A 16,345-nucleotide genomic window follows, 5' to 3' on the forward strand; every position below is an offset into this window, starting at 1 on the left:
TCACCTGATGAAATGTATGAATGAGCATGAGAGGCCAAGAGTTTTTTATGTCATAGATCACTTAGAGGGTAGTTGTTGTAAGTAGGGTTACTGCCACTGCTAGTGATGCTGATTTAACTCACTCCTGCTCCGTGCAAGCCCAAAAACTGGTATGTCTTTGTTCATAACATGAGGTCCACCCCAAAATCTTCTCACAGCATGCATTGGAGTACTGGAGTCAAGCTGTATTGTTTGCACAATAATAAGCACAAGCACACAGACCATGCACAAACAGATATGAACACATACTCCTCTGTCCATTCGCTGTTGAGCTGTCTGTGCCCTGCAACTACTTTTTGTCTTGTTTTAAAAAGAAAGAGACATTCTGTGTGGCTAGAACATGGCAACAGGTGATGAAATGTGTGCTGAAGTAGAGAGAAGTGAATGTGTTAGTCAGGAATCAGAGTGTTTCTGTAAATTGGAATTACTTGCAAGAATATGGGATGGAACAAATAAATTAGAGAACTCAAAAGGCCACTAAAAATGACCTCAGGGATCTGACCCAGCCCGAGGAACACCAAATAAATAGCCTTGCAGTTTCTAACAGTCTTTAACTCATCATTATATTCTGTATGACTGAGTTGGTTGGCCTTTATTCATTGGCATATTCTATTTCTAAGGCTATACTTAACCTGCTTCCCTCATACTTGTGTGATTTTATTCACGTAAACAGTGCTGGGAGCTACAGTCTTCACTCTGTGACTCAGACACAGGACAACATACTTGTGCTATCTGTCCCCAAAGTCTGTCTGAAAATGGGTAAAAGGAGTTTCTTGTTGCTGCTGCTCCTGCAGCAAACTATAGGAAAATATGCGTCAGGTGGAGCTGGTTTCTTTTTAAAAGTAGACTGAAGGTGTTGGAGGAGGATGCGTCAGATTGTAGATGTTTTGGCAGATTAATTTCTCCTCTGTGATTTAGGAACTGGTTGATCTGTGTTTGTGGAGTTTTTATGTTTTATGTTCTGTGTAATAACACAATATGCCAAGTACAGACCTTCTTTGGGACTTTGTTCAGTAAGAACATCACATCATAAGGCATATTTACTGAACAGAAAACTGATACTGTATATAGTTTTTATTCATAAATTTCTTATAATAAAGGGAAAGTCCACTTAAAGGCACACTTACATGTCTCCGTTTCATTCCACTGGAAGTGGTACCAGGATGCACATGTGCACCATGCACATTCTGGGACCGCTCTAGCGGACCCAGGAAATGCCTTCTAAGTGTATTTCTCCCTCATTAAGGGAAATTTTAACCAACTGAAGTCCCGAGGGTATCAGCAGGGGTTGGACAAAAGAGATTCCGTTAAGCTTGACCTTGGCTGCAGAGTGACACACTTGGGTCAACGTACGTTGACCTTGACTCTGGCAGTCCCTCCCCACCTCTCCAGCGAGAGGTGTGGCACACTGGGCCCCTGATGTATACAGCCATGATGCACATGCTTTAATAAGATAATAATGGTCACTTTTAAAATAATATTGATATTTCAGTGCATAATTTCTACACACTGCATCTTTAAATGTTAATTGTGCTGCTGCCTGTTTTGGCTGGAACACCCTTTATAACAAGATCATTATCTCTATGAGGGTTTTCCATCTTAAATACGTTTATATTAATTGATTGATTAAATCCTTTAATTGCCAGTATTGCCGTACTTCTGTTTCCAAGTTATGACTTTAAACAATGCTAGTAACTCTCTAATGATAATGCGCTCTGCTCTAATAGCATGGAAACAGAAATTAAAGACAAAGGCAGCCAGTATTGGCTAACTTGTTGTGTTCAATAATCAAATAAACACAGACAAACTCCTATACAGTGTCTGAACTGCAGAAAGACACCACCAATTTATCTGTATAATTTAGGCAGAGCTCTCCCTCATTTGTTTCTGGTGTTTTTGGTTAAAATGTGAGCTGTTTTTGTGCAACAAGCTATGTGCAATTATTTCAGTGCTTTACATTAACAGGCAGCAGGGCAAATGTGCAATTTTTAATGGTTAGATTTTTTTTCTCTGGCTTGTTGCCGTTTGTAGATCGGACAGCTGAAGAGGGACAGGAAGTGTGGTAGGGAAAGAGGGGAAAGACGTACCAAATAAAGTCAAGATCAGGATTTGAACATGCAACCAGTGCGTTTAAATCTATAGCTCATATATGGGTATCTGCTCTCCCGACTGAGTTAAACCAGTGCTGAAATGTGCAAAGTTTTCCCCAGCACTTAAACACTTAATGTCCCACCTCCTTAGTAATGTTTGCACTCTTTGCGCCAATCACATGGCATTATTTTGGCATGGTTTAATTTGTTCTTGTTTGGATTCTGCTTGTTATTGTGATACCTGTGCTTTTTGAGGCTCTGTATGCATTTGTGTACATAAGAACCATCAACCTGCAACAACAAAGAGAACTTAACCCATGGCTATATCTGACATACCTGTATGTACAGGTGCATGCTCAGCATAACTTTTTACTGCAGAAACTCAAATCAAAGCAGAAGTATTTGTCTACTTTCAAGTAAAAATGTTTAATTTTACCTCTTCAAGCCATATTCACCCCAAAAGTCCACATAAACATCTCATTTAAAGATCTAAAACATAAAATAAAATGCTTTTATTGCTTATAACTAGTCCAGCATTATCCTGGACTTGTTTTGGTTTAATTTAATTTCAATATTATAATTCCTATGAGTATTATGGTAAGCAACTTAGCCCTTACTTTCTGTATTTTATATCTTGAAATGAAACATTTATCTGGACCATTCGGGTGAAAGTGGAGTGAAATAAGTGAATGTATCGATGGAAATAGACCACTAACTTGAATTCCTTTAAGAAGTGTATCTATGCAACTTTAATTTGAACACCCAGTGTCTGAACAAAGAGCTTTGTCCTTCCCTTCTCTTCCCCACGTTCCTGTTTTCCCAACTGTTCACAGGTCCTTAAGCCCACCCACTAATGCCAAACATACTGACAACTCTCTCTTCCAACTTGCTTAGCGCCCTGCCAGTGCAAGACGCGGAGTGGGCTGGGATTGGTGGCCGCCCGTCTGGCAGGCTGGCACTATTTTTATCATAATTTCACAGAACTCTCCAGGATTCATCTGGAAGTTGGCACACGGGAGCAGGAGAGGACGGGCCGCTTTGTTCCCAGCCAGGCTGCTGATGTCACAGCTTTAGTTACGGGTGAAGACTTTAGCTGGCGTCAGTGATGGGTGGACGGAGGCTGGACATGCAGAAGGTGACGTGTAGAGAGGGAGACGTGTTGTAGACAGGTCTGCTGTTGCATCAACGCAGGGTAAGAAGGCAGGAGTAAGAGCTAACTCAACCTCAGGTAAATTTATTTGAATTTAATCACCAAGTTACAGCAGATAGTGATTTAGTTAAACTGGACTGATCACAGCTTTAAATACATGTCGTTTTATGGAGGTTTTATTTGGTTTTGCTTGCTTCAGTTTAAGATTTCATTACTCATTACCAACAACTCGGGCCTTATTTGATGATATTGTTTCTTAAAATAGGATGGGTTTTTTTCTGGACTCTTCAGGTGAAAGTGGCTTTTAAAGATATTTTTTGACTGAAAGTTAGAAAAATGAACTTATTGGAGTTTTTGCTACAGAGACTGCAGCAGTTTCAGCTTTTAATAAATAAAGATCTTGATTTGAAGTGATTTCGTATTAACCAAACCTCTTAAAACAAGTCAAAGCAACTAAATCTATTGTTTACTGGTAAAAACTTCATACAAAAACTAGAGACTGGAAAGGATTTAACTGCATGCAATTTGTTTTTAAAATGTGTCATATGTAGTAATTCTTAAAAATGCCAATCTTAAGCAGTTTATTAATATAATTTCAACCCTGAATATTTGTTTTCTGTATAAGCTTAGTATACCTTAAATCATATTATTCAATATCAAAAATAAAAGTAAGGCCTTAATAGCTTTAAACTGGTAAAATATCTGCAGGTGATGCAAGAAAAAAATTACTTGAGTGTCTATTATGAGATTTCTTTGTTTAGATAAGTCAGTAAATTTCATTTCAAGACACCCAGCCAGGCAAATTTGCTTGCTCCATTGGTATATGGTTTTTTAACTGACAAGAGTTTAAGCCTTTACTTTTCTCTCATATCTTACGATGAGTCTTATGTGTGCTTTTCTGACCAAAACAAGACAAGTGAGCCAGCTAAGGTTTGACTGGACTGACGCAACATTAAGCACGTGCACCTTAGAGGTAAAAGTAAATGCTCAAAGATTGCAGTTTTTTGCAAGTTTATTTTTTAAGTTTATTAAAATTAATAGCCACATTCATCTGGAAGGTTCAGATAAACATCTTATCTCAAGATATTTAAACCTGAATGTAAGGCCTAATTTATTTGCAGTGAGTTATGTTATCTGCATAGGCAGCAAGCAGGTTTGACCAAAATGTCTTTCAAAGAGATTTCCACATCTAAGTAGATCTCATCAAACACTTAACAAGCAATAAGCTTACCCCACTAACATATTTTCTTACTCTTGAGAAGGTATATTTAGTGTTTTCCCTGTTTTTTGCTTTCTGTATCTTGAAATAAGATTATATCAGGATTTCTCTGGTGAATGTGGGCTTTAGAAGTCAACCACATTTGTTAAGATTTAAGTTTTTGTGGTGTAGACTGGACAGATTTCAGTTTTAAATAATGTAGCTTTTGTTTTTTAAGCCGTGTTTTGTACTGACTTTGCTTCAGACCTTATTTGTTGACTTTATTACATTCTAAGATGTTTATCTGGGGGCACACAGATAGTCGAGTGGTTTAAGGCGCGCCCCATGCCCCATGGGTGGCCCGGGTACCTGTCCACTGTCCTCCTCCATCTAATAAAAGGCCCAAAAATGAATCTTTAAAAACTAAAAAGATGTTTATCTCAAAATTTGAGGTTAATGGGGCTGAAATAAAGTTAAACAGATATTTTTGACTGGAAATCAGATGAAGAAAAAATGAATAAAATTGAATTTTGCTGTATAGGCTGGACAGATTTTAACTTTTACACATGCAGATTTTATGTTCTTGATATGTAAAGTTCTGAAGAAACCCAAACTTCGGCAAGTTTATTTCCTAGTTTTAGACAAAATATATAATGAGATTTACATCCTTTACCAACCTGACAAATCCAAATTAGCATTTTATTCTAAGACATAGACTCAAATTTAAAAACTGAAAAAAATTATTAAATCTAATTTTCAGAAAGATTTGCTTCCTCACTTGGCAGATTCTTAAGTTCATTACAAACCAATTCCAGCCTTAATTTAATTGTAACAGCTTTCCCAGAGACATTCTTCTGGACTTGTCAGGTGAATGTGGATTAAAATATGAGATATTTGTGATTAAAATAAGACTCATTTACTTGCTTAGAATTTAAATTTGAACTTTTAGCACTTGTAGCTTTTCTAGTTGGTGTTTTTGATATGCATGCATGTTAAAGTAAAGCTGTTCTGAAACTTTAGAGGCCTGGTGGTATTAGAAGCAGAGTTATGCCCTAGTTTTTGACACTCTTCTACATTTTTATTGATGATTTTGTGACTCAAATCACTGAGTTCAAACTTCACATAGGAGGAAACAGGCTCTCCTCACTGATAAGTAATCTAGATTTTCTCCCTGTATTATTAAGTCTGTTTTTCGCCCTGGTTTGCATCTTATTTATCCTTGCTGATGCACCGAAACTATTTCCTCCTCTAATTAACCTCTCAGGCTGCATGTTTACCATACAAAACCCTGTGGGTCATCGATTGTTCATCTCAGATTTGACAGAGCAGACGTAAAGTTTTGTAGCCTTGGTCTTCCATGCATCTAATCCTGCTGCTGCTCTTGCAAAGCCTTTAATTGGTTGTTTTGGGATACAGCCGGAATGCTCAGTGGACACAACATTCACGTGTCAACCTGCAGATATGAACTCACGTATACGTTATTGTTGAGTGGCCTCAGGGCAGTTATGCAGCTCTCGACACAAAGCCAGGACTGTTGGTCCTCCTGGAGGTGAGATAAATGTTTGTTTATCTTGTTGTGATGTGCACACATTCCTGCACACTGCTGGTGGAGGAGATAAAGAAGAGATGTGAATGATTTCAGCAACAGTAAGTGCAGGGATTTACCTACGACACAAGATATTTATAGATGTACATAAGCTTTTTTTAATCACTGGACCGGACTTATAGAGATTAGGATGTCTCTCTCTGTCGCACGGCAGACCCAAAGGAAAGAATGGAGCAAAACTTGTAGATAGATAAATCAAACATAGATAAACACCCGTTTACGCCATTTATTTTGCAGGAATATGCCAGCGAATTTTAATCAAAAACATGACATTTTTTGGGTGCCACAGGCATTTATATCTGTTGCCATCAGGGGTGGCTTTTGTACTGTAGAGGGACATGATAATAAGCTGGAAGGTCCCTCTTCTCCACAGGACACGGTATCTGTGGTTTCAGAAAATAATTTTGAAATTTGATTCATGTGACCACAAAACAGTTTTCCATTTTGCCTCAGCGCATTTTAAATGAGCTTTTGCCCAGAGGAGATGGCAGTGTTTCTTAATCGTGTTTACATATGGCTTCTTCTTTGCATGATGCAGCTTTACCTGTCATGGTACAGCCAACTGTGTTGAGAGACAGTGATTTCTGGAAGTGTTTCTGAGCCCATGCAGTGATTTCCAGTACAGATTCATGCCTGTTTTTAATGCAATGCCACCTGAGGGCCCAATGATCATAAATGACCAATACTAACCTTCTGTCCTGGCCCTTGTGCACAGAGATTCTCCAGATTCTCTAAATCTTTTTATATTATGTGCTGTAGATGGTGGGATATTCACATTTTTTGCATTTGTACATTGATGGACATTTTCCAACAGTGGTTTTTTTTTTTGTTGTTTGTTTGGTTGTTTTTTTTTTTGCAGACTGGTGAAACTCTGCCCATCAAGAAGTGACAGAGTTTATCAAAAGTTTAATAACTTTTGAACCATAAATCATTGCCTCACTTGTTTTTCCTGTTGAAGCTAGCCGTTGTGCCTTCCCATTTACCCTATTGATGCCTTTGAATCCCTTTTCCGTGAGCCTGGAACTCGTGTGACTTTTCAGGTCTTTAGTGATTAAATCCACACCAGTAAACCCGATACTGAATGTTTTTATCCATTTTAATCCAATAACGACCATTTATTACCGCTAGCTTGAATGCTAACCATCATATTGTTTACCCTTTGAGAAGGTTTGTCACCCAATGGCAAGCTGTTCCGTAGTCATGTCACTCTGCCAGAATAGAGCGTAATGGAAAGAGAGACAGGCCATGATACAATACAATACATGAACTTTATTTATCCCCAAAGGGGAGTTCAATTGTCTGGGAGTCTCATCTGTTTACTTTAGAATTATACAGTCTTATTGCTGATAGTATGAAATGTTTTCTAAATCTTTCTGTCCTGCAGCACAGGGATAGGAGCCATCCACCACTGTTGTTTCTTTGCTCATTAAGGGAGATATAAAGTGGATGATCCATGTTCCTCAGAATGGCCTCCACCTTGCTCAGTGCATCTTACTGCAGATGTCTATTGATCGGAGTCTTCTCAGGCAAAAGAGGCGGCTCTGCCCTTTTTTGTTGATGAAGTCTACGTTTTTAGACCAGTCCAACTTATTATCCAGGTGTACACCTAAATATTTATACGATGTCACCACCTCGATGTCCACGCCACAAGTATTCACTGGCTGAAGAGGGGGTTTGGATCTGCGGAAATCTATGATCATTTCCTTTGTCTTTGAGGTGTTGAGTAGGAGGCAGTTTTTGTGACTCCAGTCACTGAAGGCACTTATCAGATCCTTGTATTCGGCTTCATGTCCATTTCTGATACATGCCATGATAGCAGTGTCATCAGAGTATTTCTGAATGTGGCAGGACTCAGTGCTGTATTTGAAGTCTGATGTATACAGTGCGAACAGGAATGGAGCCAGGACTGTCCCTTGTGGAGCCCCTGTACTGCTCATTAATGTCCCAGAAACACAGTTCCCCATCCTGACAAACTGTGGCCTTCCTGTCATGTAATCTGTGATCCAAGAAACACAAGAAGGATCCACTCCCATCTCCGTGAGCTTGTCTTTGAGTAAGGTGGGTTGGATGGAGTTGAATGTGTTTGAAAAATCAAAGAACATGATTCTCACATAAACTCCAGGTTCCTCCAGATGAGACAGGGCACGGTGAAGCATGAAGAGGATGGCATCATCCACTCCAATGTGTTCTATGTATGCAAACTGCAGGGAATCAAGTTTGTCTTTGACCTCAAGCCTCAGTAGGCGTAGAGGCTATGATGCAGCCTCCTGTATTACTTTTATTTTACTATTTAGCGGTAAAACTCAATAATCAGCAAAAAAACAACTTCAGGGTCACAGAGATGCTGTATTATGATTCTATTTGTTGAGCCATGTTCTGAGTCAAATATAGATCTAAAATAATTTGCTAGTCAGTACAGTCAATCCAGAAAGTTCACACTGGTATCGGATCAGTACCTGGTATTGGCCAATACCCAACACTTTGGCATCAGAATCTGTATTGGGAAGGAAAAAATATTATTGGGACATCTTTACTCCCATTAGTAGGTAGGCAAAGTCAGAGCCATGTCTGCATTTTGGTGATATTTTAACATAACTGATGCAGACTCAAGCTACTTGTCAAAAGGAAAATCTGATAACAATAAATCAAACTTATAAAGTAATTTTACATGTTGTAATGGAACTATTAATACTTACATTTGTTCTCCATATCACTGATCATTCATTTGTGAGTGCTTGTATTTGTTCTAGGTCTGAAAAACAAGTGGTATCAGTACATCCCTGTTTGATGGACAGGATAAAATGCTGATCTTTTTTCCACACAGGCACACCACGCACTGAGGACTATGTCTGATGGTATGACATTAATGTTTTATACCAGGGTGTCATATGGCCTGGTCAGTGAGCAGGTTTCATTCTGCCCACACAATGTTTAAGGAGACAGAATATTCTGGAAAACAGTTAAATCAGAGTTTTATATACTCTCAACATCGAGCACAATTTGAGTAAAACACATGCATACATACCAGGCTTAGGATGATTTACTTCAGGAAGGTACCAAAAGAAAAGCTGTTTGAGCCATCTCTTATTCCTGAGCCGAGTCAAATCATCCTGATCACTAAGAACAGGACTAGTTACAGCTTCACTGGAGTATTTTAGCACCTTTATTGGTGGAAAAACCAGAAAAACTCTGAGGCATTCTCTTTGAAACATAAAAATGCCTTCACTTTCACAGCATGCTCTTGTGGACCTAAAGACAAACCTCAGCACATTTTGGCTTCTGTAAGTCAAGACTTCCTGATGAAGGCTTGATGCTGAAACTTTGAAGTCCACACAGCTTTACCAAGAGAGGAAGCATTTTAACTTTTCAAAGAGAGTGCCATAGAGTTTTTCTGTTGTTCTTTGACTGCATGCATCCAAATCCTAAGAGCACTTCAAACATACACCTACAGTTGAAACCAGAAGTTTACATACACTATATAAAAAGGCACATAAACTTTTTTTTCTCATCGTCTAACATTAAATCAGATTAAACTTTTCCTGTTTTTGGTCAATTAGGATTACCAAAATTATTTCTATTTGCTAAATGCCAGAATAATGAGAAAAGGATTTTTTTTAGACAATTTTTTATTACTTTCTTCAAAGTCAGAAGTTTACATACACTAAGATTACTATGCCTTCAAACGATTTGGGAAAGCCCAGATGATGATGTCATATCTTTGGAAGCCTCTGATAGGTTTATTGACAACATTTGAGTTAATTAGGGGCACACCTGTGGATGTATTTTAAGGCACACCTGAAACACACTGCTTCTTTGTGTAACATCATGGGAAAATCAAAAGAAATCAGCCAAGATATCAGGAAGAGAATTGTGGACTCGCACAAGTCTGGTTCATCCTTGGGTGCAATTTCCAGATGCCTGAAGGTGCCACATTCATCTGTTCAAACCTTTATACCCAAGTATAAACACCATGGGAATGTCCAGCCATCATACCGCTCAGGAAGGAGACGGGTTCTATGTCCCAGAGATGAATGTGCTTTGGTCCAAAAAGTGCATCTCAACCCAAGAACAAAAGCAAAAGACCTTGTGAAGATGTTGGCTGTAGCTGGTAAGAGTGTGTCATTATCAACAGTCAAACCAGTCCTGTACCGACATGGGCTGAAAGGCCACTCTCCCAGGAAGAAGCCATTACTCCAAAAGAAACATAAAAAAGCCAGATTACAGTTTGCAAATGCACACAGGGACAAAGACCTTAATTTTTGGAGACATGTTCTGTGGTCTGACGAAAGTAAAATTGAACTTTTTGGCCATAATGATCATCGTTACATTTGGAGAAAAAAGGGGGAAGCTTGCAAGCCTGAGAACACCATCCCAACTGTGAAACATGGGGGTGGCAGCATCATGTTGTGGGGTTGTTTTGCTGCAGGAGGGACTGGTGCACTTCACAAAATAGATGGCATCATGAGGAAAGAACATTATGTGGAAATACTGAAGCAACATCTCAAGACACCAGCCAGGAAGTTAAAGCTTGGGCGCAAATGAGTTTTCCAAATGGACAATGACCCAAAGCATACTGCCAAACTGGTTACAAAGTGGCTTAAGAATAACAAAGTCAATGTTTTGGAGTGGCCATCACAAAGCCCTGATCTCAATCCCGTTGAAAATTTATGGGCAGAGCTGAAAAGGCATGTGCGAGCAAGGCGGCCTACAAACATGGCTAGTTACACCAGTTCTGCCAGGAGGAATGGGCCAAAATTCTTGCAAACTATTGTGAGAAGCTTGTGGAAGCATATTCAAAACATTTGACCCAAGTCATACAGTTTAAAGGCAATGATACCAAATACTAATGAAATGTATGTAAACTTCTGACTCTCAAGAAAATAATAAAAAAATTGTCTAAAAAATGATCTCTCTCATTATTCTGGCATTTAGCAAATAGAAATAATTTTGGTAATCTAATTGACCAAAAACAGGAAAAGTTTAATTTGATTTAATGTTAGACGGTGAGAAAAAAAAAAGTTTATGTGCCTTTTTATATAGTGTATGTAAACTTCTGGTTTCAACTGTATCTAACTCCAGGACGTTCTCCTTGCATTTTTTAGCTGCACTGCTGAGGTCAGCTGAGGTCAGAGCTGTACATATAGAGTTGTGCTATGGGCAAGGTTTAATGGTACTGAAAGCTGTTGGTAATGGCTGCCTCCACTGTGGTGATTACATCAGATAAAGCTTTAGCATTGCATCCATTTTGCTGGAACTGAACCACTTTCCTGGATGAAATAAAGTATAAAAACAACCCTAAAAGCTTTTTATGCTGTTAAAGGTGTTTTCACTCCTCTGCTGACCTGCTTCAGCATGAGTACATGATAGTCACAGGGACAGGATTCTTGTATACAATGGCTGCTAGTGGAGTGATTAGCTCAGACTTAGACACAGCTGCCCTTTGGTCAGAATTGGACAGCATTTATTTTTTAAACAAGCGCAGAGGGCAACACCGAAAGCCTTCCATGACAGAAAAGATGTTTTTTGTTCTTCTGCCGAACTGCTTCGGCATGAGTATGTGAAAGTTACTGGGAAAGGCTTAGTTGTCATGAGTGGTTGTATACAATGTCTGCTAGTGGAGTGATTAACTCAGACTTAGTCACAGCTGTGGTTTTATCAGAACTGAAAAACGTGTCTTTATTTAAACAGCAGAGCTTTCCGTGACAGAAAAGTTGTTTTTGCACTTCTCCCGCTCTGTTTCGGCATGGGTTTGTGATCATTATGATGGGGTTTTCTTGTGTATCCAGAGGCTGCCGCTATGGTAACGGTTAGCTCAGATGTAGCTTTAGGAAAGCGTCAGTTTAATCAAAACTGGACCACATTTCTTTAATAAACAAGCGCAAAGAGCCACACCAAAAGCTTGTCTTGGCACAGAAGCTGTTTTTGCACGTCTCCCACGCAGCATCAGTTTTACATGAGGCTCCGCCATGAACAGTGTAAGGCAGAGTCGGCCTGCACAAGAGTAGCACATGCACGCGAAGTCATTTGGCGCTCTGATAGCCTGTAACTGTGGTGGACGGAATATTACTTTTGAGGATTTTCCAAAAAGTCCTGCCCTTACCAAATGCTTTCTATGGGAGCATTCCCAGATGAAATATATTCAGTCAGTCTGGCATGTTAGGTTAGCTGCTTTCATTCAGTCAGGCATTTCAACAGGCATCTCAGATAGCTGCAGTCGGCATACTAGGTTTTAACCTAGTCTTGTTCAAGCTTTATTTATACTGAGGTATTGCTTGAAACACTTTTTAAAATGGAATCAAATGTCAGTCAATTGAAACGTAATTAAGTATAACATGAAAATTACATTTTGTGTGATTGAGTGAAGCACTTACATCCTGAAGATGAGTTTTGCACAAGTGGCTGTACCAACTGCTTCAAAATAACTTTTTTAAACTTCACAATAAAAATAAATCATGCAGGTCTTTACAAAGAGGTACACAGAAACTGACCTAGTTAGCCAGAATGCAAATTAGTAACTAACTGCTAGTTCACAGTAAGTTAAGATGTTGATGGTACGTAACATCTTATTAAATGTATTGAGAATTTAATGGTTTGATTGTGGCTAACAGTTCACTAATAGGTAGTTATTATCATTATGTTTGGTTAAATTCAGATTACTTACCAGTGTGATGCCTATAAACTGTGCCAACTTTAGTGTACTTTAATGTTAGTGTTACCCAATCTCAGATGAATTTGAAAGTAAGAAATGTTTTAGTCTTTTAATGTTAAATTGTATTTGGGTTCTTGGTAAGATGAGCAGGTTATAAGTTTGCACATAAATGATTGAAAGCTGAGTTTTTCAATAACATAAATGTACGATGTCTACATGATAAAACAGTCCAAACAGAGCTGACTGCAGATCATGTTTAACTTATTTTAAATGAGTCTCTAACAGCCAGATGCAGGAGCAGAGGTTAGCTGCTGTTGATGTTTTATTGATGGAACAGTTATTATTTTTCTCTCTCCCCTCAGGCACCAGTCCCCTCTCTCCGTGTCGTGCCGCTCTCCGTCCCTCAGTGAGATGCCCCTGGGCTCGGTGCTCGGGCGGAGGCCCACCTGTCACCGAAACATCTGCACCAAAGTCCTGCTGGCCGAAGGGAGGGAGACACCTTTCACCGAGCACTGCCGCAACTATGAGAACACCTACAGGGTGAGAGATGTGTGCCCGGTGGGGTGGTGGTCTGATAATTACCTGAAGCTTTTACCTGGTTTGAACTGACTAAAAGAATCTGCAGACACATGCACAACTCTAAGCACTGAAAACACTGGACTACAATGGTTTGGTAATGAAACTGGGTAAGAAAAAAGCAGCTTTAAACACAAGCCCTTGGTATTGATAGCACACTCTCATAACCTAGCAACAGTAAAAGACTGCACATGGATTGGCCAGTTGCTGTCTGTCCTCTGAAGGATTCATCTTAAAGCTTCAAGTTGAAAGGTTTGTTCCTGGTCAGAGAATGACTGGACCAATCAGCATCATCTGAGGAGAACATGGCACTGGCTACAGTGCTTAACAAATTTATTGGACCATCCTAACCCTAACCAAAGTAAGGTTTATGCCACAGCTGCGCTAAATTAACAGCACTGGTAATTACCAAAATCATTTTTTATGTTTCTGCAATGGTTAATACACCAATATGTAAAAGCTCTTTAACTGAAATGATATTTTTAATGCTAAAATATAATTATTATTGTTATCCATTAATTTTCAAATGTACTGATTTACAAAAAAATTGAAAAAATAGTAAAGCACATTAATATTTCTTGATTAATATGTCAAATTATAGTTATTTACTTGCATTCCTGAACAGAAAAATGATTTTTAGTGGTTGAATGTTATGCTTGATTAATTTCTGACTTCTCAGAGAAGCCCAGTGAGCCAGCTCAAATTTGGGTGAATTCAGTTTGAAATCCCTCATAAATTTTTTAAGCACTGTACATGCATGGTTTAGTTATCCTGCAAGCCTGTAAACAATGGTGGTCAGTGAGGAGGTTAGCATGGCTGCAGCTATGACAGTAGTTTTACCAGAACTGGACATTTCTTTACCAAGACAAGAGCTTTAAACAACAGTGAAAGCATTTCCAGTTGAAAAAGTTGGTTTTGCTCTTCAAAAGCAAAACCAACTTTTGTATGTAATCATCTAAAGGAGATTAAAATGTCTAGATTCCATTTTCAAAGAATACTTGTGTTTTCCAAATTTCACTTATTTTACGCTCATATTTTTTTTTATCAGAAGCAGTGTGCAGCAGTTTTACTGCTCTTATTTTTCATGCTTTCAGGGCAAAATTCTGTTTTGGGGGTCTACAAAAACAGGAGGGTAACTTTTTAAGTGAGAAAGGGGACCAGTGCATGTGGCCTCTGAGCGCCCAGTTACTCAACCTTGATTTAAATCATATTTAAAATGATTGAAAAAAATCCTTGATTACACCTTAATGTATATTTTCAAAAGTCCCAAAACTAACGAAACACAGCCAGAGGATTTAACTTACATGTCAGATTTTTATTATTTATCTATCTGATGTACAGAACTGGTGTCATGATTTAACTGGTGCTAGATTAACTGGAGACATTCTAAACTTTCAACTACACCAGGGGGCTCAAACCACGTGGCAACCTCTGGTCCTGAAAAATGAAGCCAATGCAGAAGTGCGAAAGATTGCAATACGGTGATTGTCGACTTGAGGCTGGCTGTAGGAACACCGGAAGTCACATACACAACACATGTTAAACAGCTGTTTTTTACACAAAAAAAAATGGTTTACAGCCTGGTTCAAAACTCAAATATGTCTCATAAGCTAATGTCTTCATGTGCTCACATTGTACAGGGGGTGGATTTTTTTTTTTTCTCCACAATCGTTTCAATTATATTTAGGAAAAACCTTGCTGCGCACTGACTGGCACATCCCATTTGATTAACAGATAGCTCGACAGGCAGAAGCTATATTTCTGTCAACCAGAAAGCTAGCTAGCTAGCTGACATGAAGTCGAGTTAGAGTTAGGTTGATCCAAAGTTCAGTTGAGACGGCGATTTCAATATGGAAGCCGCCGCAAACTGGCTTCAAAAGTTGTTTGAGTCTGCCTACGCTAGCAGACTGCTGACGTCACACAGGGTTTGTCCAATTCTTTCTACAGTCTGTAGCTCAATTTTAAGGTCTGGGGGCCAAATCTGACCTGTGATACAGCTAAACCCCCTGCTGGATCATATCATATTTCAATTATAACTGGCTCACCCGTATGAGGTCTGCAGATTTCTTCCAGCATAAAAATGTAAATTTAACCTTTATTTGACCTAAATATTTTTGTTAAGTTATCAAATTTTCAATTTTGCCTCCACAATTATCACTTACAGTTACCGTTTTATCTCATTCTTGGATGATCTTAATTTATAATTTTGACCCTGTTTCTCATATTTTGACCTTGTAGGTTCACAAGTTTAAATCTTAAGTCATATTTTGACCTTTTCAACTCATTACTTTAAATTATATCAAACGTTTTGACCTTCTCAACTCCTGACTTTGACTATTAATCACATACTCTGAAATTTTAGACTCACAATTTAAAATTTTAATTCATATTTTGACAATTTAAACTCATGATCTCAAAAGTTATCTCATATTGCAACCTTCAAAAAATAATTGCAACTTTCTATTTTTATATTTTAGCCTTTTAAAAACAGTATTTTGACATTTAATTTCATGTTTTGTCCTTTTGAACTATTAAGTTTGACTGTTTATCTCAGATTTTGAGTGTTTAAACTTATCTTTTTGACTGTTTTTAATCTCAAAGTCCTTTATTTTCAGGTCAAAATTATGTTCCCCTTAATTTATAACTGTTAAAAATAAGGTTGATAGTTTATGGTTAATGCTGACCCTCTTAGGCTCTCAAGTTAAACCTAAAATCAGAATCCGGCCCCTGCTGTGATTGAGTTTGGAACGCTTGAACTATACACTGACTTCCCAGTTCCCAGTTGAGACATCACTGTCACAAGGAAAGAGTTTGCAGAGCCGCGAAGTAAATTCAAAGATAAGAAAAATTTAGGTGACTTTGCAGATGCCTAAACAAAATTAAATAAAAACTGATGACTTGTTGATTGTGCTAACTCTTTCCACTCTTTCAACAGTATAATTGAAATTCTTTGTTTAAGAAATAAAAACATGGCATTAAATACTCTGAGTCTCATGTTGTTCTTTACAGAAATCCTTTCTTAGGTCAGTTTTTGTTA

At 38.4% G+C, this 16,345-nt stretch overlaps 1 protein-coding gene across 1 annotated transcript in view; it reads left to right on the forward strand.

Annotated features, from left to right (window-relative positions):
* The window catches only part of rnf207a (ring finger protein 207a), a 46,860-nt gene that overhangs the window by 24,975 nt on the left and 5,540 nt on the right, over window positions 1–16,345 (forward strand). Inside the window, exon 13 of the mRNA XM_041783927.1 lies at window positions 13,095–13,272. Within this exon, the coding sequence (XP_041639861.1) occupies window positions 13,095–13,272 (178 nt within the window). The remainder of the gene's footprint in view (window positions 1–13,094; window positions 13,273–16,345) is intronic.

The sequence above is a fragment of the Cheilinus undulatus genome, linkage group 3 (genome assembly GCF_018320785.1).
Source record: "Cheilinus undulatus linkage group 3, ASM1832078v1, whole genome shotgun sequence".
Lineage (NCBI taxonomy): Eukaryota > Metazoa > Chordata > Actinopteri > Labriformes > Labridae > Cheilinus > Cheilinus undulatus.